The sequence below is a fragment of the Cygnus olor genome, chromosome 2 (genome assembly GCF_009769625.2).
Source record: "Cygnus olor isolate bCygOlo1 chromosome 2, bCygOlo1.pri.v2, whole genome shotgun sequence".
In the NCBI taxonomy this organism is placed as follows: Eukaryota; Metazoa; Chordata; class Aves; order Anseriformes; family Anatidae; genus Cygnus; species Cygnus olor.
The window spans coordinates 21,191,946-21,215,424 of NC_049170.1; the positions used below are offsets into that span (position 1 = coordinate 21,191,946).

General features: G+C 36.3%; 1 protein-coding gene across 2 annotated transcripts; it reads left to right on the forward strand.

Moving 5' to 3' along the window:
* Window positions 1-46: 46 nt before the first annotated feature.
* On the forward strand, window positions 47-21,994 carry NSUN6 (NOP2/Sun RNA methyltransferase 6). 2 transcript variants are annotated; one of them, XM_040545635.1, is made up of 12 exons: window positions 47-185; window positions 1,288-1,396; window positions 2,119-2,274; window positions 3,919-3,998; window positions 5,232-5,341; window positions 8,097-8,250; window positions 9,890-9,971; window positions 12,445-12,564; window positions 13,494-13,638; window positions 15,447-15,595; window positions 17,538-17,663; window positions 20,388-21,994. In XM_040545635.1, the coding sequence occupies exons 2-12, from the start codon at window positions 1,322-1,324 to the stop codon at window positions 20,598-20,600; spliced, it is 1,410 nt and encodes a 469-aa protein (XP_040401569.1). In that variant the 5' UTR covers window positions 47-185; window positions 1,288-1,321; the 3' UTR covers window positions 20,601-21,994. The 2 variants fall into 2 exon arrangements, with proteins under 2 accessions (XP_040401569.1, XP_040401570.1); XM_040545636.1 differs by lacking the exon at window positions 47-185 and adding an exon at window positions 294-743.
* Window positions 21,995-23,479: the final 1,485 nt, after the last annotated feature.

The window sequence follows — 23,479 nt, forward strand, 5'->3', positions numbered from 1 at the left end:
CGCGCACTGGGGCTGGGGGGGGGGGGGAAGCCGCCGTTCCTCCCGGACGCCTTAAAGGCCGTTGGGCACGTTGCCGTGTGCTTGGTTGCCATGGCGACAGCCGCGCCGCCACCGCCCTGAGGGGCTCCCGCCAATCCGTGGCGGCCGCAGGGGCGGGACTTCCTGCGGCACCGGCGCGGCGGCAGGTGGGGGCCATCGGGGGGGGGAGCGGGACGGGCCTGAGGGGGGGGGGGGAGCGGGACGGGCCTGAGGGGGGCGCTGGGCCCCCCGGGTCCCTCCGGGTCCCTCCCGGTACCCTTAGTGACGGGGGGCGCTCGGGGAGGGAGCCCGGGTTTGTCCTCCTGGGAGGAAAAACGTGGAGCCTGAACCTCGCTCGGGACCCCCCGGGGCTCCGAGTCCAGCCCCGAGCGGCAGCTCCTGTGTTTAATGTTTCCAGGCTGCTCACAGCGGTTCTGGTGTTCTGACTGCGCTTTTTAGCAGAATCGCTTCTCGGTTGTCATGTTTAGGAGGATGGTGGTTTCTAAGACGGACGTTGTAACTTTCCTACTTTGGCATCAAGTTTAAAACCACTGAGATTCTGCAGCATTACATGTTGGTAAAATTGCCCTGTTTATTTGTATCATGGCTCTGCCTCTTCCCTTTTGTAACACATCTGTGGAACTTCACTGCACTTCTGTCCTGCCTGCGTAGTGTTTTTGACCAACCGTTTTGGGGTTTGCCCACCTACTGGCTCATTTTTCACGGTATCCTTCAGACACATTTTAATAATGTGGTAGAAACAAGTCCCGTCACCGGCACGCTGTCAGATCGGTTGTTGGCTTACTAAGAAGTGACTGCAGTTGTGAGATCACCTCAACAATTCTGTGGGATTCTGTGGTTATCAGCAAGTACCTAGTTCGTGTCTTAAAAACATGCTTTTGTAATCTTAACACAAAAGTCACTCAAATACAAATATGAATCATATATATGATATAAATCATATGTATTGCTACCAGTTTTCAAATGACTGCATAATTATATTCAGGTTTCCAAATCTTTTTTTAAAAAGTTACAAGAGTAGGATTGTTGCAAATGCTAAACCCTTTACTTAACTTGTGCTGAAATCTAATTAATAACATTACAGCCATAATCTGATCAATATCTATTTTACTCAAAAAAAAATCGCATTGTCTGAGCAGAAGAATCAGAAGGCTAGTGCAGCTTAGTTTGTTACATACGTTTTATGTTACATTTGTAAACTTACAGATTCTGATAAAAACTGCTAAGAAAATATGTTACTTATTTCAGATCTCCGCCAGGAGAATTTAAACACTGAAGGAAGATGTCTTTTTTCCCGAAAATATATTTCCATCGTGAAGTTGAAGAGTATCTCACCAATGTGTTCAGAAATAGTGAGGTATGTGAAACAGATACTGCTACTATTCATCAGCAAATATACACAAATCGAACACTATTAATATTCCTTCAATTTAATATTTTGTTTGACTGATGCCTTACAATAAGGGGTTATCTTCACATTAGCCACAGATTTTTAAATATAGTTCAATTTAAAATACAAAAATATTCTTTAGGATTGTTGGGTCAAAGTAACATGAAATATTTAAACTAAACAGTAAATCTGAGGCTTCAGTTTTGGAAATTAACCACGTATTAATCCATAATATTAAAGAGAAAAACTTTCTTGCCCCGGTACAAAATCAAAAATACTATAGACAATTTATGAATTACTAAAGTGAAGGGACACAAAAATGATGTTTTTGTCTATTGGTTTAAGAGTTATCAATTGATAATTTTGAATCTGCTTGTCCATCTCTGGCGTATTCTTTCTTCAGTATCGCAGAGCTCACTAGCAGTTGGCTTTGGTATTTGCTGCAGCCTTTTTGGAATCATCTTGCTAATAAGACCATTTTCGAACAAGTCCTTTTCAAGAAATCTATAAGGTTATCTCTGGGATTAGACCTCTATTGCAGAGACATTCCTCACTACTGCACACCACACAACCATTATTCCTTCATTTCTACATAATGTTTATTTTATGTTATGTTTTTTATTGAGCAAGAGGCTGCTGTGTGAATCTTATTAATACTTATTTTAAAATTTATCTTCTTTTCCTCTCAGCTTGTAACTGCTTTAGGTACAAAGGAAGCAGAGAGTAAATATCAATCTCTGTTAAGTCATCTATCTCATCCACCAGCTTTCACAACTGTTAGAGTCAATACCCACTTGGCCTCAGTGAAACACGTGAAAAAAATGCTGTTTGAAGAGATCCAGAAGGTTTGTGCAATTTCTTGTTACAGCAGAAATAACAAGATTTTTCATCTTTTGCCTGATTAAGAGAGCTTTTCATTACTGGAAACTATTCCTTAACTTAATACATGTCGACTACTATTAACATTATACACTCGTATTGATTTCCTGTCAGCATTAAATGTTAAATGAAAATTCATTGTCTAGCAGGATTCAGCAGCTAATACATCCACAAAAAGCAACAAGAGAAGGAAAAAGACAACCAAGTCTTTTTTATATGGCAGATACAGACATTAGATAGGATTGGGATACTTCTGTAGTAAATCTGTACAGCCATCTAACTCTAGAGAAGATGGTAGAAACAGTTGAAAACTGTAGTTCAATATACTGTGTCTAAACTAGTATGTTTAGAACTTATTTTTAGTAAAGATTAAAGGAGATTGGATGAATGGTGGCTTACATAAACTGTTTAAGAATTGAGAGAATCTACATGTTGAAGAATTTTGCTAGAGTGATGCCCAGCAGCTGCCATGACTTTTTTTTCCTGTTTTTTAATCTTTACATATTTTTTATTTTTACCTAATTAAATATTTGTTTATGTGATAATATGTAAGCCATAATGATTAAGAAGCAAATTATTTGGAAACGCTATTGTAGATCCTTACTCTGTCTAAAAAGATCCTGTTATTTAAGTAAATTAATAATGCCAGTGGGTGTATGGGTATATGGGGAGCTATTGGATGACAAGAGCCAAGATGTTTCTGTGATGCTGAGGCAGTTGACAATATTCTGTTGGCTAGAATGGTAACGAGTTATGCTAATTTTAGCTTGATTTTAGAAATCTGGAAATTGATATTTTGCTTTGAGGGAACGTGGTTTGCTGAAAGCTGAATAAAAAAATGGCTTTTTGTAAACTTTTTTTATTTTCAATTATGGTTATATTAGAAAAGGAAACGACAACAGTTTTCAATAAAATTATGCACATGGATTGTTTTCTTTCTTAAGAGAAAATAGTTATTTATCAGATGCAAACTAATTTATGGTTTTGCACGTTTTGGGCTTGTATTTCAAAAGCCTCAGACAATGAGACATCCTCCTTTTAAAGTCCAGGAGTAGTTTTAAAGTGGCAACCTGTCATTTTTTATTTTGCAACTCTACACACGACTCTGCTCTCAGTACCCAATCAAACTTACATTGAAAAGACAAATGAAAAGTGTTCCAGCGTGGCACGTATAGTACAACAGACAATACATAAGTTGATTTTTACTGTGATTTATAATTAATAGCATCAAAATAATAACACAGATTAGACCCAAGTTTCCCTGGTGGTGTTATTGTGACCTGGTGATAACGTGACACAACTTTTCTCCACAAGAGAGTGAAAACAAGTAGTAGGGTTATGAGTGTCAGGACACCATCCCAATCTCTGAAGTCAGTTCTCTCAGTGAATCCCTTTACAGCCTTGATACCATTGTTCATTATTTGGTGTTTTTATTATGGAGTGTCCCTCCCAACATAGCATTTCCCAACCTCTCTCAACTGTTTTCACTACATTTGCTTTTTGTACTCTACATCTTTAAATTCTGAATGGAAAAATAGTTTTCAGTGTAATTAACTACTTAAATACTACATTTCATTTTTAACAACTGTATTTTTTTTTTAATTTAACAGCAATTTAAAGGAATATGTGTTCCAGTTCTTGAGCACCCAGAACTCCAGGACATCTTATTAATTCCTGCCATTGGACCCAGGTTTGAAATTTTCAGACTTTAACCTTAAAATGTCATAACACATACTTTATGTATACATGTCTTGTTAAACGGTTAACAGAACTAATTTGCTATAAATAAAACTGCTTTTATATTAAGACCTATTGGACAGTCAAACTGGGTGAGAGTTTAATCCTTAAAAGAAAGCGTAGAGATGGTACTTTCCTTGTGAGATAAAGTTTTTACAGGGAAAATATAACATAACTGCATCCTCTCTGGAAAGCCAGGTAGGTGACAGACTAAAGAATTAAACGTTTGTGTGGGGGGTGGGGTGGGGTAGAGAATTATTGAATATAGTTACAGGATAGAAAGTTTATTTGTTATAAACAAATAGCTTAATGCAGTGTTTTCTTCCCCTGGGATCAATTCCAGAGCAAGAGGTAGGGAGACTAGCATCAATAATGCTGAGAGGACTCTTGAATAAATTTTATCCTCTACAAAATGACTATTCATTCTTCTTTCTTAAGCTATATTAGAGTATTTCCCTTGTTGCATTTGTGTTTGCCCCTTGGAGTTTTTTCATCATTTTATTGAATACAGTGATGAACATTTTATTTAAAGTATTTTCTTCGTCAAAACTAACATACTTCAGTTAGTGAAAACTAACATACTTCAGTTTATATCATTCAGTTGTAGAGATTGGTAACAAGCTGTTTTAGTTAGTAAATGCTACACATTCTAAAATAGCATTTAATGCTTTTTTTTTTCTTCATTCGCATCTAATTGTCTTTTGTGGCTTTTTTTTTTTTGAACATTCTGTTCTTTTTACACTCAAACATGTTTACACGTTAATACGTTTGGGTAACTGTCTTCTTCACGGTTCTTACTGGCAAAGTTCTCTGCATCTGGCCATATGTTTATTATAGAAGTACTTAGCAGTTGTTAAACACAAAGTCACTTTAGAGTTGTCTGGCCTAGGAAGGGATAGAGATTATTTCTTGAAACCAATATCATTTATTTGTATTCCTGTATTAGGTTTGTAATAGTGGCAGAATGTGTCCGAATCTGATTTACTTTGGGGCAGTTTTTCTGTTTGGCTCTGTACTTTGATTCCTCTTGGAAGTAAAATGAAACGTTTACATTGAATACATGATAATATAGAAGAAAAAATACGTAACTGACACAAAAAAAAGTTATGAACCACATAGAGTATTTGAGGGAGATATATATATTTCAGTATTTTGTTTTTTTGACTTAACTATATCTTGTTTTCAGGCAGGATTTAAAAAAACATGAATCTGAAGTCATTGTTGGAGCACAGTGTGGGTATGCAGTACTTCGAGGAGCACATGTTTATGTTCCTGGAATCATATCTACCTCAAGATGTAAGAGTTCTCTAAATACATCTAGTTAAGATTTAAATAGGAAGGAAAATATGTCACTCTTTGATGAATTTCCAATAAATAGTGCCATTAATTTTTTTCTTCTATTCACAGTTGAAATTAATCTTATAGTTTTATTATAGTGTAAATATACATTTTAAGTTTGTCTAGCTTTTGCTAGAAAATTTCAGTATTGTTGTGCTATACTTATAATAAATTATATGTAATTATTTCTCACTTGCATTGTTACAAGTTCTCCTTACAATACATAATTAATAGCTGAAGTATTAGTTCACAAAGAATTCAGTTTCTTATATTTATTTAAAATTCTATATTTCTTATAAAATTTAAATAATTTCTTATATTTATTTAAGACATGTTTAAAGTAAAACCTGGCTGGCTTTTTAGTGTTTTTTTTTTTGTTTTGTTTTGTTTTTTACTAGTGACGCTTTCCAATGTTGTGGAAAAAAAATTTAAAAATGTTTCCACAACAGATACATCTGGATGGTAGCTGAATGTACGGTGATAATTTAGTAAACAGTACTTGAAGATCTGTTCTGTCTTCATGTAGCCATGAAGGCACTTGACTTTATGATCCTCTCATATTCCAAGTCACAGATCTACAAAAATTGATTTTTTTTCCAGTGGTAATTTGTTTCTTACTATTCATCTCTTTTGATTTGAGAGATCTAGTAGAAACTTCTAGATTAAAAAGTCTTCAATTTTAATGTCAGGTTCTTAAGAAATAGAAATCTGTGGTTTTCCATCTATCAATGCCTGTTAGACAAGATAAAAAAACTACATATACATGTTCAGTGTTCAGCAGCCTATTTATTTTTTATTTAAAGGTAAAAATAACTTCATGTGAAACTAGTATAATTTTGAATGATTCACCTCATTATTCTATTGTGATGAGATGTACTGATGATCATAGTCCTTATTATTAAACAAAGTGATTCAGGAAAGCCTTTTTCCATCCACTTAACTTCATTCTTTTGCCAAAAAGCACATTCAAGAAGTTTTAAGCATGTGCGTAAGTCCAGTTCACTGAACAGGAATGTTTATTAGTCTAGGACATGCTACAGAAATAAGTATATTTGTGTAGCAGTTGTTGAAAATGCTTATTTTGACAACCTCATGAATATTAAAATCCCTCTTTGAGTCAATAGTGATTTATCATAATTGCTGCATGTAATTCTGCATAAAACATCACATTCAAAGAAAAGAAATGATACTATAACTAAAACTTTAGCAACGCTTCAGGAGAATTGCAGATTTGAAAATAAAATAGAAGGGTATGCTCCTGCAGGCCAAATATAATAAGGCTATATTAAGCACAGATAGTTTTAACTAGGGAAAAAAAGAATACAGCAAGAACAGACATTTAATCACTGAGCTAGCAACCCAAATGAGAGGAAACTAATTATCAAAGGGGGGAAGGGAAGGTGAGTTTAATTTAACTAATCACATTCTAAGTTTCATGTTTATGAAATACCAATATAAGCTACCCAAGTTAACAGAAAGGGCAGCTATCAACAGAGAGTGATTTAAAATCCTTTTTGCTTGAATACTGCAAAAAAACATTGGCAAATACCTTGCTTGTTGGATGGGTTAAATTGCTGCAAATTTTTGTTCTGTGAAGATTAAACAGACAGTAACAATAGTTACTGTTACACATTTCACATAATGTTTTGGTTCATGTATAAAAAGAAGCTACACATAAATACACACCCACCCACACACAAAGAAATGTTCAGTGGCTATCCAACAGATACTACCGTTTAAGAATTCCAGGGCATCTCTGCTTATTGAGAAGGCTACTTGAAAAGTAGAAGAAAAGATTCCCAAATACAGCTCATGGAATTCTTGGGAAGCTGAATTGTCATTCATCTTATTCGTCGTATCTTCTGGTTTCACCAGCCAGTCAGCAACCTTTGAAGTGTCATTTCAGAAAATTGTTTATTGCAGTTAGTGGGGACCTTTATTTTTAAGCATGTTTTTACCCAAGCACTGCTCATAGAGCTTTCTCACTATTCTACAAAACCACCTAAACCATCCCCCTTTCCCATCTATTTTTTTATTCCAGCTCAGAAAGCTCATTTAAGTCCCTAGAACTAGAGTTTTTTGTATACTTAAAACTTTACTGGTCTGGAGGTTTTTAATTGGAGAAATAAAACTTTTATAGGATTACTGAGAACAGCAGTTGCTGTGGAGGAAAGAGAGCCATAGTGAAAAATTTCTGTTAACAGGAATATATAATCACATGTATTAAAGCAACAGTTGGGGATAAGCAGCTGTAGCTATGTTCTGCTTAGCTATTGAAAGTTCATTAGACAAATTTAGTATTAGTGTCTTCGTGAAATAATTGTCTCTGGGTATGAACCAGTGTGGTTTGAAGTACTTCTGTGCTTGGAGTACACAGAAGACTGAATCCTGAAGAGCGTGCTTAAAGCTCCTGGGTGACCATGTGGTGATAAAAATAAATAAAGTGAAGGCTTGTCTAGCCTCTAAGAAACAAGTCAAGCTCTCTGATTTGTAACCTAGTGGCTCTCAATACCTCTAGCTAGTTGATAGCCATTCACCATGTACACTTTCAAGCCTAATGCCAGTTAGGTTTTCTTTTTTTTATTACACTACGAAAATCTAAATTATGCTGTGATATAGGAGTTGAAGTAATCTACTGAAAATCCTAAAATATTTGGTCACTACTGTCGTGTCAAGTATAAGATTAATCTCAAAATTTCTTTTCTTTGCCCAGTTATGAAAGCTGGAGATTTGGTCTCAGTATATTCAGATATTGAAGGGAAATGTAAAAGAGGAGCCAAAGAATTTGAAGGAGTCAAGGTTTTCCTTGGAAATGGGATTTCAGAACTGAGTCGCAGTGAAATCTTCAGCTCACATGGCCCAATGAAGTAAGTGCATAGTAACTGCAATCTTTACCTACAGCTTTTCAAAGGAAAGGGAGAAGATGAGAAGGCATTTTAAAATGTTCTGTACCCTGTGTGAAAGCCAAAGTTCGCTTTGACTGAGACCTGTGTGGTATGTAGGCATTTTCACTATTTTGGGGGAAGCATTAGCTTTTGAGAATATAATAGTATTGTCCCTCCTGCTGTCTTGTCACTTCACAGCTAAGGTGGTAGCAATACGATGACTCTGTGGCAGCATGTGAAGGAAATCCTAATTATGGTTAAAGTTCTACAGTAAATATTAGCAGATAACACATTTAGTTGCATAATGGAATCCAGATACCAGTTTACTTGAAAGACAGGAGGAAATAAATGGAGGTCTTTTCAAAATTTGCTTAGCATATAACTTCATTAATATAGAACAGATATTAATGTAGAACGAAAAAATGTTAGTACAGAACAATCTGTGGTAAAATTGCATTTTGATAAATTCTTCTCTTATTTGGATGGAACAGAGCTGTAGCCTTGACAATTTCTCTTATCTCCTAAAAATATTTGCAAGCTTTTTTTTTTTTTGGAGGGTGAAGGGAGCAGGTCATATATCTTTAAAAATATAACAGCATCTGCCACGGTAGTTATCTAATTAAAGATTACTTGCTTCTCTATTTTGTATCCAAAGCATATGGCTTGTTCTTCTTCTGTTGTCTAAACTGCATACAAAAAGCAGCGTATGAAGAGTGTGACATCAAATTAATGACTGAAGCTTTACATCATAAGAACAGACTACAAAAGATATAGTAACAAAGATCACACTGTTAGGGGATTTTTGGTGTATTAGAGCTTAAATGTAGTAGATGTAGTTGTCTTGTATTTTTGTGGCGTTGTTGACATAGACTGGCAGTATGTAAGATCTGTAGTCTGCAAGTTTGCTTCCTCATATCCTTCCTTCTTGTTGTAGGACGGTGCAGTGTATATACAAAATAATACTCATTCTTGTTATCTTCAGAACTCTAGAGTATTGTTTTCAGGCTCAGTTTTGTGTGTTTGTTTTGTCATTTTCTTCTTGTTGTTTTCCATTCTCTTGTAAATTTGTCCTAACATAACAAAGTTATGTCAGAACTTCATCCATATTTGAAACTTTTAGGTTGCTTCTAAGTTTAAACCTTTGTTTTGCAGGTAAGTAAGAGTTTTGAAAAAGATTTTCTTTAGTTATTTGAATGAAATCTCAGACAGTCTAGAAAAACAGAGGAAGATCTAAGTAGGAAATCATATGCTAGTGCCCTAATGCATACCTGGCTAGCCAACAGCAGTAATGGATTGAAATTAACGTATTTTAATCTGTTTTTCTGCATTTTCTTGTATTGTCAAGGCTTGGATTAGATATCCGTTTGTCTTATGTATAAAACAGGTAACTTTATGCAATTTTTTACAGATCGTTCCAATTTATAATGTAGTAGATTTGGTGTTACAGTTTACCCAACTTAATGATGTCATTTTAAAGAATATCAGATTGCTAAATTATAAAAGCTTTCATTTTTGCAAGATTTTCTTTCAAGTTTCTGTATATAAGCACAATGATTTTAATTTAATACTGTTGAAAATGATAAATCTGAGTTCTTGAAATAAATTGTTTCATGTTTTTCAGTGGGATGGGCATCAGAATGATAGAGCCAGTCTACCTCAGTCCGTCCTTTGACAATGTGCTCCCTAGTCATTTGTTTTTACAGGTATGTTTTTTACAAAAATAAAAATCTCTACTATTCACAGAATGATGAATATCCTCCAATCACCCACTGATTGTGTATTATGGAACCTAATTCACTATTTGGCTTGAAAGAAAACAAAGCACTGAAAATGAACGTAGTATCTACATGAGGCTAGTTTAATCACACTGGTTCTGAGATATTATAAGGGACTTCAAAGTGACTTAAGGGATACTTAAAAAAGCAAAAGTTCTTTTTGCACAGATATTCCACAGAACTTCTAGCTTTTTGGAATCGGCTTATGAACTACAAAATACGAGCTTCTTTCAGGGTACATCCTTCTGTAGATAATGAGGAAAATCTCCAAATATTCCATTGACTTTAAGCTTAAGAGAACTTGAGCTTCATTCAAGACAGCTTTTTCTTTTGCAGCTTTAATGCTACTTTTCCCGCCCGCAACAAATCTGATTAAAATATGCAGACATGACAATGGGCCACCTGTGCTATGTTGAAATGTAGGATGATGAAATCATGTAACTTTCTAGTTTTCTTAGATCAGGTAAATTTCTTAATTTCAGTTTGTTGAAATAATAATAATAAAGAACACTTCAAGTAGATGTGGAGACTATGCCAATAATTTTTTTTTACTGTAAGTATTAACATTCCTTGGGTTAAAAAAAAAAAAAAAGGCAAGCCATCCAGCCCTCAAAGAAGTGGTTTTAATCTATAAAGCAAATGTAAATTCCATGTCAAATAAACACTTGTCAGCTCATGTCATGGTCATATCATGGCCACAGTCAGTCAGGTTTGAATGCCTTCAAGGATGAAGACTTTCTGGGCAACCTGTTTCAGTGTTTGATCACACTCAGTTTTTTTTAAAAAAAAAAAAATAAAAAGGCTTTTTCTTATTTTTAAATGGAATTTCCTGTATTTCAGTTTGTGCCCATTGCCTCATGTCCTATCACTGGGTAACACAGAGAACAGTCCAGCTCTATCTTCTTTACTTTCTTCCATCTATCATTTATATATGTGTGGATAAGATCCCCCTGGGACTTCTACAGGCTAAATGGTCTCAGCTCTCTCAGCCTCTCCTTTCATGCCAGGTTCTCCAATCCTTTAAACGTTTTTGTGGCCCTTGGCTGGACCCACCCCAGTATATCCATGTACTGGGGAGCCCAGCACTGAACACAGCACTCCAGATATGTCTCACCCGTGCTGAGTAGAGGGGAAGGATCACCTCCCTTGAACTGCTGGCAACACTTTTCCTTACACAGCCCAGGAGGCTGTTAGCCTTCTTTGCCAGGAAGGCGTATTCCTGGATCATACTCGACTTCTTGTCCACCAGCATCCCCAAGGCTATCTCTGCAAAGCTGCCTTCCAGTCAGACTCCAGCCTGTGCTGGTGCATGGGGTTATTCCTTCCCAGGTGCAGGAATTAGCATTTGTGTTTGTTGAGCTTCATGAGATTCTTGTTAGTCCATTAATCTGCCAGGGTCCCTCTGGAAGGGACCTCTGGAAGGGTTATGCTGGAAAGCAGCATAACCTTCCAGTTTATCAACTACTCTTTCCATTTTTTTATCCTCTGTAAATTAGCTTAGGATGCACTCTGTTCCATAACCCAGGTCCCTACTGAAGAGGTTAGATGGCATTGGCCCCAGTGTTGACCACTGGGGTACACTAGTATTGACTGGCCGTCTGGACTTGTTGCCACTGATCACAACCCTTTGAGACTGGCTTGTCTGACAGGAATTTGCAGTGTGTGAGATGAAGGCCCACATATGATAGTGTTAGTATTTAATTATTGTTCATTTTCTTGAATGCTGTGGCATGGAACTTGAAAATGTGCTAAGCAAAGAGAACATGTAGTAAGGTCACCCTTAAAAGATTTTCATACCTTTGTGTTCAACCACATTAGAAAAGATTTTTTTTTGGAGTATTTCCTTATTTTGTACAATGCAATATTGCTCACACTGCATATTACTTCTCTTCAGCATATCTGTTCGGTTAATACAATTAGTAGCACAGCTTCTCAGTACCTTAATTGAGCAAGTTTAAACTCCTGCCTATTAATCTGATTGCTTGATACTAAACTACACCAGTATATTCATAGAGTAAATGTTCCAATATACCAGGTTAGCGTAAAATACTTGTAATATACAAAGCCACTCTATGTCTGCGGTAGTATCAGTTTATTTTCTTTTCATTTTTAGCAGTGTTGTCTCCCTAGTCATGAATCCTTAAATTTCAGTCATGGATACTCACATGCAGCTTTAAATAAAAATAATTTAAAAAAAAGAGCCAGCCACTGGTGATTTCAGACATCTATAGTCTCTTTTATATAAAAATCACAATATTTAATTTTCTCTTAAGGAACTGACAGCAATATCTTAAGTATCTTCACAGATGATTTTTTTTTAAAAACCTGTTAGTTTTTCCATAATACAGGTCTTAGTACAGACCATAAGATTTGAATTCTCCCATTTTTGTTTTTATGATAGAACTTACCTTCTGTGGTTGTGAGCCATGTTTTAAACCCTCAACCAGGAGAGAGAATTTTGGACATGTGTGCTGCACCTGGAGGAAAAACAACCCATCTTGCAACATTAATGCATGATCAGGTAAGAGGAGTCATTAGGCATTTTCTGTCTCAATAAAGAAAATCTGACCACTGTTCATTTTAGTAGCGTCCTTCACTTATCTCTGTGAGAATGCACAGATAACTTAGAACAGCAAGATGCTAATATTTGAACATTCTGCTTACCAGTGTTTTTTGTTTGTTACTGAAATGGCACAAACTACCAAATACTCACTGTCCCATTTAAAACCTTATTTGCTGCGAATTGAAACCAAACATTTCAACAGGTCACTTTTTGAATGTTACAGACTTAGTTATAATGGAAGAATTTGTATTCCTTGTATGCTACTCAGGAATATGCTGGATTCATGAAACTGACGATGTTTGGAAATCATGGGTTACTGCTGTGTGCTGAAAGAATGTACAGCTTTAAAATAGGAATTGGAAAATAGACAGTATAAAAAATACTGTCTAGAGTCCAGACCAGACCACCATTTTATCCAGATGTCTTTAAGGAAATTGTTCCAGTAGTGGCTGGAATGGGCCAGATGGGGAAGACCGGTTTCAGTCTGTTCTTGTTCCTGAGAGACTCTCAAGAGAGGGAGTTATCTTTGTATATCCACAGTACAGCACATGTGCAGTAAATCCACTTTTTTAGCAACAGACCTAACAACTTTCAAGCACCATCAGATATTAATGTGCATGTGCAGTATGTTGAATGGTGATAGGGAAGAAGCAGTGGCACCAGGTCATCGAGTGCTCATATAAGGGGTGATTTGGCTCACAAGAACGAGGACTACTGATTTGGCTTTGGATTACGAGGACTACTGGAGTGTAGATTTAAGAATAATAACATTCTTTAGGGAAAAATAAGCTTCATTCATTACATTGCTCCAAAGGAAAAAAAAATCAGGAATTGCACATCCACTTAATCCCTTTGTTTTTGTTTTTTAAAAAAATCTTTTTTTTCAGGGTGAAGTAATAGCAATGGACAAGATAGCTAACAAGGTCAAAAAAATTAAGCAGAACGCTGAATTGCTACAGCTGAATTGTATTAAGGCATTTTGCTATGATGGAACAAAGGCACTTTCAGTTGAGAAGAGAGAGGATGAACAAGGTAAAGTAAACAACTTGGGTAGTAGTAGTATTTAGAATAAATAATCTTTTTTTTAACAATAATATTAAACCTGCCACAAGTCCACAAGCTTTCGAAATCTTGGCAGATAGCTAGGTTGCTTCAGCACTGTGGATGTCCAATTATTTTCTATTCTGTTGTGATTATCAGCTTCTCCATAAAGTAAATACAAAGCTCAAACTAACCGTCCTTATCATAACCTAATATGCTCAAAAGAAATGCATTCCTTTTCCAGATACTATCAAAGATTGATGAAGCCTTAAACCTTCTTTCATGAAGATGTTTAACCCCATAATCTGAATTGTTTGGCTTAGCCTGAGAAATAAATTACTTCTGCAGAATTGTTTGGATTTCCTGCCTCAGAAGCCTCATCTGTAAAATGGAGTTATTAATACCTAACTCCCGGGTGTATTGCAATGTTAAGCTCATTAATGTTTGTTCAGCTGTTTAGGGGAAAGTTCTATAGATGCAGAGTGTATTATTTTGAGTTCATTTCATTTGCTTTTCTGTGGTACCGTATTTATGATACTGGTTCTGTTCCCATGATGAAATGATTTGAACGGTATCTGCTGTCTAGATTATTTTTAGTTTGTTGTGCAAAGTATGCTGTTCTTTCTCACTCTATCTCATCCCAGTCACTGGTTAGCCTAAGTAGGGATCACATTGCATAATTCACCTTCCTTGTCCCCATGCCTTCTAGTTTGTTCCTAAAGGTATTTTTCTTAATCATCTTTGAGCAATAAAATATTGTAGGTGGTTTGTAGCACTTACACAGATGAACAAGAGCTAGCTATAATACTGAGAGATCATGAAAGCTTTTCTGTACAGCCCTGCAATTATGACATATTTTGAATGTTGTAGTAATGAATCAGAGGTAGATAAATTGGTAGTGCCAAAATAGACTCATTTCTGCAGTGCTGGAACAAGCTAGGTAGCAGTCGTGTGAAGTCACCCACTGGTTTTCACTTGTGACCTAGCTTGCATATCTGAGGGACAGAAGGAGAAAAGGAAGCAAAGCTTTCTTCCTCGTTGGTTACTCACAGATAACACATATGGAGCCTAGACTTTTGTCTTCGTAATCCTGAGCTGAAGAGTTTCTCCAGCACTAAGACAATAGAAACTTTTGGGCTGTTAAGCCAGTGCGATTTGGAAAGTTGAAAGGATAGGTTCTGCATCTAGTGTATTCCCTTATCTATCCAAGCAGTATTCAAAAGTAGTTCTTGTCTTCATAATCACTGTTTATTAAATTCTTCTGCTGTGGAGGAAGTATGTGTATTGCATTAGAACTTGTAATATTTCACATTATTATGAAGTGCTTTATGTTCTGTATGCATCACAGTTATTATCTAGACAGTCCAATTATGTTACTTCAGGCAGTCTTAATAGTTGACTACGGGCTTCTCTCACTAAAGATTTACACACTTGTTCACTCAGTTATGAGCTGTCTGTGGTTCATAACAACCTGTATGTACAGCTTGGTACCTAGCACCTCTGACCAATCGTATTTCAACAGATTTGATTTTTACATTTTACTTTCAAAGTATTAAACTTGAAAAATATTGCTGTCTAAAGTGATCATGTATTGTTTGAGCTCCCAGAATGGTAAAACCCTTCTGTGCGATGAAATCCACCACAGGCAGTGCTGAGGCTTGTCTCTAACTGTGATCACTTTTGCAGAAACCGTCTATAGCACTTAAATGTTTCATGGCAAGCAGGCAGTAACAGCTTGTCATTATCTGTAGTGAAATCTCAGGGAAAGACAACCACGTTTTACATCGCTGTTTTTACAGAAGGACCTCCATTCTTACCAGAGTCATTTGATCGGATTCTTCTTGATGCTCCGTGTAGTGGGATGGGGCAGAGACCAAACATGTCTTATTCCTCAACTTTAAAGGAAGTGATGTCTTACCAGCCGCTGCAGCGCAAGCTTTTCACGGTGGTATGTATTAATCATTGAGTAGCTAAATTAAATTGAACATCAATAGTTTTGCAGTGTAAAACTTACTCACCCCCCAAACAGTGCCTCATTTTCCCTACATTTTCAGCGGTTAGGTGTTGGGATGTAATTGCACAGAACCAAAAATTTCAAAGTTGATTCTATTCGAGGCAAATGGAGTGCCAGAGTTCCATGAAAAAGTTCCATGAAACCATTTGCCATTCTGCAGTATGTCACTCTTTCTGAATATAAGTTTCATGTCAGTTCTCTGTCCTTTTCTAGGTCCGCTTTCTTTCGTTCCTAGTTACAGTTCTTAGCTGCTTTTAGATCCTATTCTTACTTGCTATAATGTAATACTACAAACCTTAAAGTACTAACATTTCTTTTTTATCAGAGGATATCTTTGCTAAGCTTTTCTTCTTTCTGTGCTTTCCCAACTAAAGTTTTTTCTGTCACAAAATCATCAGCAGTTTTTAGCTTATCCCTAAATTTATTTGAACAATACTGAAACTTATGCATCTTGCCTGATTTCCCAGCAGATCTTGTGCTATCACAGTCCTTGGGGACCAGTAGTTCCCAGAACGCTTGTTCTTCTGCAGATGCCTCCTAGGGTGCAGCCTGCCCCTTTGAAGCTCAAGTATCTGAGTAACTTTCATCAATTGAAATCTACCTAGTTTTCAGTTTCCTATTCTCCATACACCAAAAGATGTCCAAATATTTTTTTTTCTTAGAGGAAGTAGTGCAGTTTTCTTTAATGTATCCGTAAATTTGGAATTTCCTGTTTTAGAACTAAACCCAACATCATCTCATCATCTAAGACTTTTTCTGATAGCTACAGAGACTGAGGAATTCCCGAAAAACAAATCACATGGTGTTCTTTCAAGATGTTAGATCTTTGGGGACTTATTTTCCTCTTGCATCTGGTGTTGTGTAGAACAAGTTAAAGAACTTAAGCCATTTGGTCAGCTTTGTTTTCTCTCTTTCATAGCTGATGTAGTCAAAGAGAAGGAGGAAAGTTGAAATCCTTTATGACCATTTAAATATTTATAAAACAAGACAGTGCTCTCCAGTCTTTCATAAAACCCCTCCTGTAAGTAAAGGTAGCATTCAGTTAGCCTTTCAGCTCTATCATATCCGCTACTGGGTAAAATCAGTTCATTGATGCATGGGAAAGATACGTGTAAGACATATATAAAAAAATTTATATTTGTTTTTATTTTTTTTTTTATTTTTTTTTAATCTTTCAGTTTCATCCATTTCTGTTTATAATAATTGGAAGGCTATAAGTCACAGAGCAGGTTAAAGTATTTTCTGTGCAGCAGCTTGGACTCTTGTAACTTCGCTGCATATAACTCTCCTGCAGTGGTGCTGTAAGGTACTATATGGGATATGTGAGGGAGTACAAAGCCAGGAGGCCATATTACAACTTCCCTTGCTAGTAAGAGCGTGGTTGGGCTGATGCTGAAGGACAAGATTCCACGATTCTTGCCTACATCTGAATTATGTGTATTCAAAGTGAATCACAGCTTGAAAAGCAGCATAGATATAACTTCATGCCAAATATGTGGAAACAGCTGACATCTGATATCACTGATAAAAATACTGTATATCGATGCTTGGAAACAGGTGATGAAAACAGAATGTGTCTGTCTGAGATAGGCAGAGCTGTACAAATAACAAATCTTACAAGGTGAATCATCTCAGTAGCATTAATAAACTGCATGAGTTACAATGCTGATTTTGAAAGAAAAGCCTTTCTATTCCATAGGATCCTTTAATGTAGTCCCTGAGAAGAAATAGCATCCTAATGTCTATCTTAGACAGAAAGATTTGAGTTTAATTAAGTGTTAAGTTTTAATAATATAGCTTAATGTTTTTCTTGGTTAATGTTGCTTAATATGCAGCTTTTTACATTTAAATATAAACCGTTATTTTTTCTCTGCAGGCAGTGAAATTGCTGAAGCCAGGAGGTGTTCTAGTGTATAGTACATGTACGATTACACTCTCTGAAAATGAGGAGCAAGTTGCATGGGCCCTAGAAACTTTTCCATATCTCCAGCTTCAGCGACAGGTACTACTATTTACAGCATACTTCACACAAGCCAATGAGCTTGTTTTGGCACTGTAAAGTTATGCAGTGTATTTACTATCAATAAATATCATTTTTACTGCAGAGAATTCTAACTGCTTGGGATAGAAATAATGCAGGAATTTCTGAGACTCTTGTAAACCTATTTTCATGTTTAATTGAGCTTCACTTAGGGAACATTAAGTAGTTTCTCACTGTGTACTATGGTTGTTTTGATTTGTACAACAGTCATTTAAAACAAGAGAGGGATCAAAGTTCAGACAGGTTAAAATTTCTCTTGCTATTCTTTCTTTATATTAATATATTTTACTCTCTTTTTCTGCACATTAATAGTAAAGGTGAACAAGTTTTTATTAAAGCTTCTGAAGTAGCGAAGACTTAGATAAAGCATGGGAAATAAATTGGAAGAACGTGGTACTTTGAGAAAGGAGGATTTTATATGTATGAGAGCCATCTCTGTGTTACTTTAAGAATGAGGGAATACATTTATTTCAGGCTCAGTGTCCCAAGACTGTACCTTGTCTTTTTTGGAGCCAATGTCTAACATAAAGGTGTCTAGATAGGTAGTATATAGGGAGATGCTAGAATTTTTATCTATGATGCGTACATTTCAAAAATATATCACTTTTATTAGTGCCTCGAATAGTTTACCATCAGACCATATGTGGCTCTCTTCTCCTTTGCTGATGTGATGTGTTGGAGCGGGTTAGTGTTAATCATTATGGCTTTGGGGAAGAGCCTAAATCTGGTACTTGTTTAACTTGTACTTTCTGTAATGACTTGTCCTAAGAAGTTTAGATGCATCTTTTAACTGAAATTTAAAAAATACACAATAGATATACAACGAGAAATTATAAGAAGACTGCTAAAGATTTAAGAGAACTGAAGCTTTACTTAAAACATTTTGTTTGTCAGGGTTCTTCTGCCTGTTGGTACAAATCTAAACTTTCCATCTATTTCCATCTTCTCAGTATTTTTCAATTCAATCTGTTTCAGCTGAGATTACACGTTTTACCTAACAGGATAGAAAATCATACTCAATAGAATGACAAAGCAAAACACAAGCCCTATTAACTCAAATGCAAGATTTTGATTTCATAGACTTGATCTCTCACCAGTAATATGTCTTGAGTGAGGTACTAGTTTTCACACAAAAAATGGCATCCATATAAAAATTAAACTTTTGTGTATAGCGTATTTTAAATAAGATACTGGCTTGTTTACCCACAGATTATAGTATCTTACAACCAGCTCCCCAGTAGTGTAAACTAAGGTGATCTTTTGCAATGAACAGGAAGCTGGAGTCTAGGGCTGACTTACCTCATGGTCCTTCATTTATTTCCCGTGTTCTGTAGTCTCCCAGTGGACACCTGCTTTACACCCAGTCCACTGTTTCCCATGTTCTCACTTTTGCAACGGGTCCTGGAATCATGTTGCGCAAGGCAAAACAGGAGATGGAGCCATTGGTGTTGATCTCATAGGTGGAGGTTACTGCATGGCAGCCAATCCTTTGTGCAGACTTACTGCCTCTTAGGGATTTGCACAGAGGAGATACTGTGTATCAGCTTAAATGCAGTAACTGAACTGGAAGGAAAAAGGAGAAGGTAGAGGAAAAAAAATTGGTCTTTGAACGAGCAAGTCACTTTGCCTTGTGTAATATTTTTGGTAGTCTTTTACCTTTCCATCTCTCAATTTCATTGCTTAAGTCACTACCTCTTGTCTCCCTTTGTGTATTATTTTTTCTCAATTTGCTACAGGCACCTCCTTTTGTCTGTTACCTGGAAAGCACTGAAATCCTATTGAGGGAAAGCAAGAGAAGACTCAGTCTGCAGCCTCTTGGCTGCCCAGCTTTAGAGCACACAGTACATGATTAAGCAATTAGCTCGCATCATGTGCTGTCTGGGTGAGCTCGTGTGTCAGCAAAGTCTGAGGGCTCAAAAATTCTCTGCTCTCTGCTGCATTACAGACTACACCAGACTAGATTTACAAAGGAGATCTTTCTTTTAATATTACTTGTATGGTTTTCTTTTTTTTTTTCTCTTGAATGCGTTGGAGGAATGACCCAGCTAAGAATTAGATTTTTCCACGAATCACCATATTTATTAAATAAAAAACATCATCCAGAAGAGGGCCGTGACTTTAAACACAGCTCCTCTCTAGGATTTTGATGCTAAATGTCCTCTCCTAAATTGAAGAACACTAAAGCAGTTCCTTTCTTTCTTTCTCTGTGATATACACACGTAAGGGGTGGTATCAGTATTGTCATTTACCCATTAGTCTAATTACATAATGTAGAAAACCCAAAGTTCAGACTTTTTTCTGCAGCATCATCATCTTCTGAAATTATGCCTCTTTAGGCAGTACTCTGGAGTGGCACTGTCAGTCTCTCCAGTTGAAGTTTATAAGGTAAAGAATCCAGATATTTCTACTACTGTTACTAAGTATGTTAGTAACTGACTAAGGGATCACTGTTTTTGACAACTTAGAGCTGTTAGTATACAGAAGAGCTTCAACACTTAAAAGTGAAAAAAAACTAAAACCTTTCAGACATACTGGCTGGTGATAACAGCTTTCTCGTGATGGAGGTGATTTCACTCTTAGGTGATGAAATGATTTGGATCTGTGTATAGCCTTAGAGGAGTACGTGTAGGAAACCAGGAACTTTTTACTGATGCAGTAATTTGCTTTTCTGTGTCACTTGCAAAGGAACCTCATATCGGAGGAGAAGGCATGAGGGGAGCTGGACTGGCACTTGATCAGCTGAAGCTGCTTCAGAGATTTGATCCATCCGCTGTGACCGTGCAAGGAATGGATATTAAAGCCTTGCAAGATTCCCGGGAAGATGATTTGATTTCACTGGCAAATAAGGACTGTATAGGTTTTTTTATTGCAAAGTTTATTAAATTGAATGGTAAATAAGCATGCAGCAATACAACCTGGAAAAAAAATACCTCTGTAAGGCTGAAATGTGGCTCTTGGTGCCGCGCCGTTGCCAAGCCAACAGGCTGACGGCAGGGTTGCTGTGGCAGCCAGAAAAGCTGCCAGCTGCTCTGCTGGGAAAGGGCCACGGGCTGGGGGAAGGGCACGGTCATTTGGGGTCGGTTTGCTTTCCTATGACAGCAGGTCACTGCTTGAATGACAAGCACGTTCAATCGCACTTCGGTCTGTTGGCTCTCGCCATGCGAGCAGCTCGGCTAGTGCAGGAAATGCAGGAACAGGGTGGTGTTTTTTTTTTGGGGGGGGGACGGGAACTGGGAAGGTAAGGTCCTTTAGAAAATGCAATCATAAATAGGTGGGAACTATTACTGTGAATTTTGGAAAAAAAGCCGTTTCAGTGGAGATTTGCGGATAGTTAATGCTTCGTTAAGTAGTGCTTCAGGAAACACTGTAACATTTTACAAATAACTTTTATAAATTGATACTTAGAACCTCATTTCTCTTTTATTTTAATACAAGCAAGATTCTCTGTACACATAGTATATACACAAAATACGATTAGGCTTTGTAGCATGTCTTTTATAGCAGCATGAATATATTAAACCATCTCACTCTGGGAATGTAAATAAATATTGTTTCAACATCAAACTTCCCATGCATAAACTGTATTGGTTCCCAAACAGCCTATTGGACTGGCTGACAAGTGACAATTTTAAAATCAAACATTTGCAATAGAAGGGGCTACAGCTGTGATGAAAATATCAAAAGACAGAAAACAATGCATAATATCATCTTAAATGTTGCAAATCACCTTTCAAACAACTAAGAATATTAACTCTTTACTGGTTAGAAAGCATCAACGGCTAAAATCATATGAAAATTGAAACTGGGGAAGCATGCTAATGAGAACTGACTTAATACACTGCTCAAAGTTTTAATAATCTAAACTTCTTAAATGTGTTGTATGTATTTAAAAAATTCTGCTTCAGTTACAGAGGTGTTCTCTGTCTGAATAATGTTCTCTTTTCTTAGTACTGCTGGAAATAGCACGAAAATTGGAGGGAAAAAGTAAGCATGATTCAAAAACCTAAACTGACACCTGTGTTTTGTTGTGGGCTTTTTTGTTGTTGTTGCTGTTTTCCCACTGATTTTCAAAGCATTATCTGGAAAAAATATCTTATTTTGCACACATGGTTATTTGGTTGGATTAAAGACTGACATTTCTTTTCTAATTTGCTTTTTGTACTGTCAGAAGTGCTTTTGCATTTACTCAATTTATAAAACTCTGTCACTAGTCTGGTTGTGTACTTATATTTGCTATAAATGTTTTGATATATATATGTTTTGTACTGTTCTTGAATAAATGAAATGTCTCCTCTTCTGTTCTGCTAAGGCTGCTTAGTATGTACTCTATAAGGCCTATTCTGGCAGACTAGGAGGAGGGAATTCTTGCTTGCTTTTGTAGCTCACTCCTTGCTGTTAACCATGACATGCCAAAACAAGATTTAAAGTCATCTTGTTTCATCAGTAGTAGGTAAGATAACCCATTTAGAATTGTAATCACTTGTACTATAAATTACAGTCCTTTTAGTCAAAATATGGCTACAATAACTACTTGGTAACAAAATGTCTTAGTCCTTTACTGTAAGTACATGTTGAAATCTTTAACTTGGTGCTAGTAAAAAAGCATATTTTTTTTTCAGAATATATAAACTCTGTAAACATTAATCGTAGACTATATATTGAAATTTGCACATACCTATAAAGGGAGGAATTTTTGCCTCCAGTTTCAGTAGCAGGATCTGTGCAATGCTGAATTCTTTGTGAAAATTTGAGAAGTTCCCATACATATTAGTTATAAACAGTCTTTTCAAGAAGGTGATCTTACTTGATTTTTATATGAGAAATTTCTTAGCTCATCCCCACCCCCTCAAAAAAAATGTAACTGACTTGCATTTGATTCCAGTGTAATTGCAGACCAGACTTAATGTGAAAAAACACTGCCGATATCTGAACTTTTAACTATTAGAGTTGTTTCTGCAAAAGTCACTGATAGGCTCGAAAAAACAGTCAGTATATTAAAGAGCTAAGCCTCAGCTTTCTCCCCTGGACCTTCTCTCTGCTGGTAATTCAGGGAGAGGGGATGACACAAGAGGAGAGAGAAAGAGATTTCTCCATCAGGCAGTTCAGAACAGGAATTTGAGATGCTTCAAATCATCCCTTGAAGGAGCCAGCCTCATTTTGACTGTGGTCAAAGCTTGCTAAGTTAGATGTCTAAAGCTGGGTAGATGCCCTTTTTGTTTTTCTTTCCAGTGTGATTGTAACTTTAAAAGTACAGGAATTATAGTACTTTATTATTTTCACAATCTTAACGTATGGAGTATATGTATTTTTAATACCTAATAGGGTTATTTTCCTGATAATGCTTTGCAGACTGAAACATGCTTCAGTGTCTGGTGCTGAAGCACACTTGAAATATATATATAAAATACATTTTTTATATATATATATATACATATCTCACACTGTGAGATATTTATATATTAAATTAAGAAAAAAAAGTTACTGTCATTTTTAATGAAAGATTAACCCTACAAAATAGATACAATCAGATCCTGTCTGGAAAAAAAAAAAAATGAATCCGAAAAGTATCTTTCCCTATTCGCAGAAATAGCGATTAGTAATGATGCCAAATCTAAATATTTATTTTGGTCAATATAAAAGTACTAAAATTGACAGCCTAGTATAGTATGATATATTATTATACAGCTTCTTTCTGTTCATGTGTCATGGAGCCCAAAAGCTTTTAGATCATAGGGTTTCATGTGCTCTTTAAGGAAGAGGGAATACCTCAGTAACAA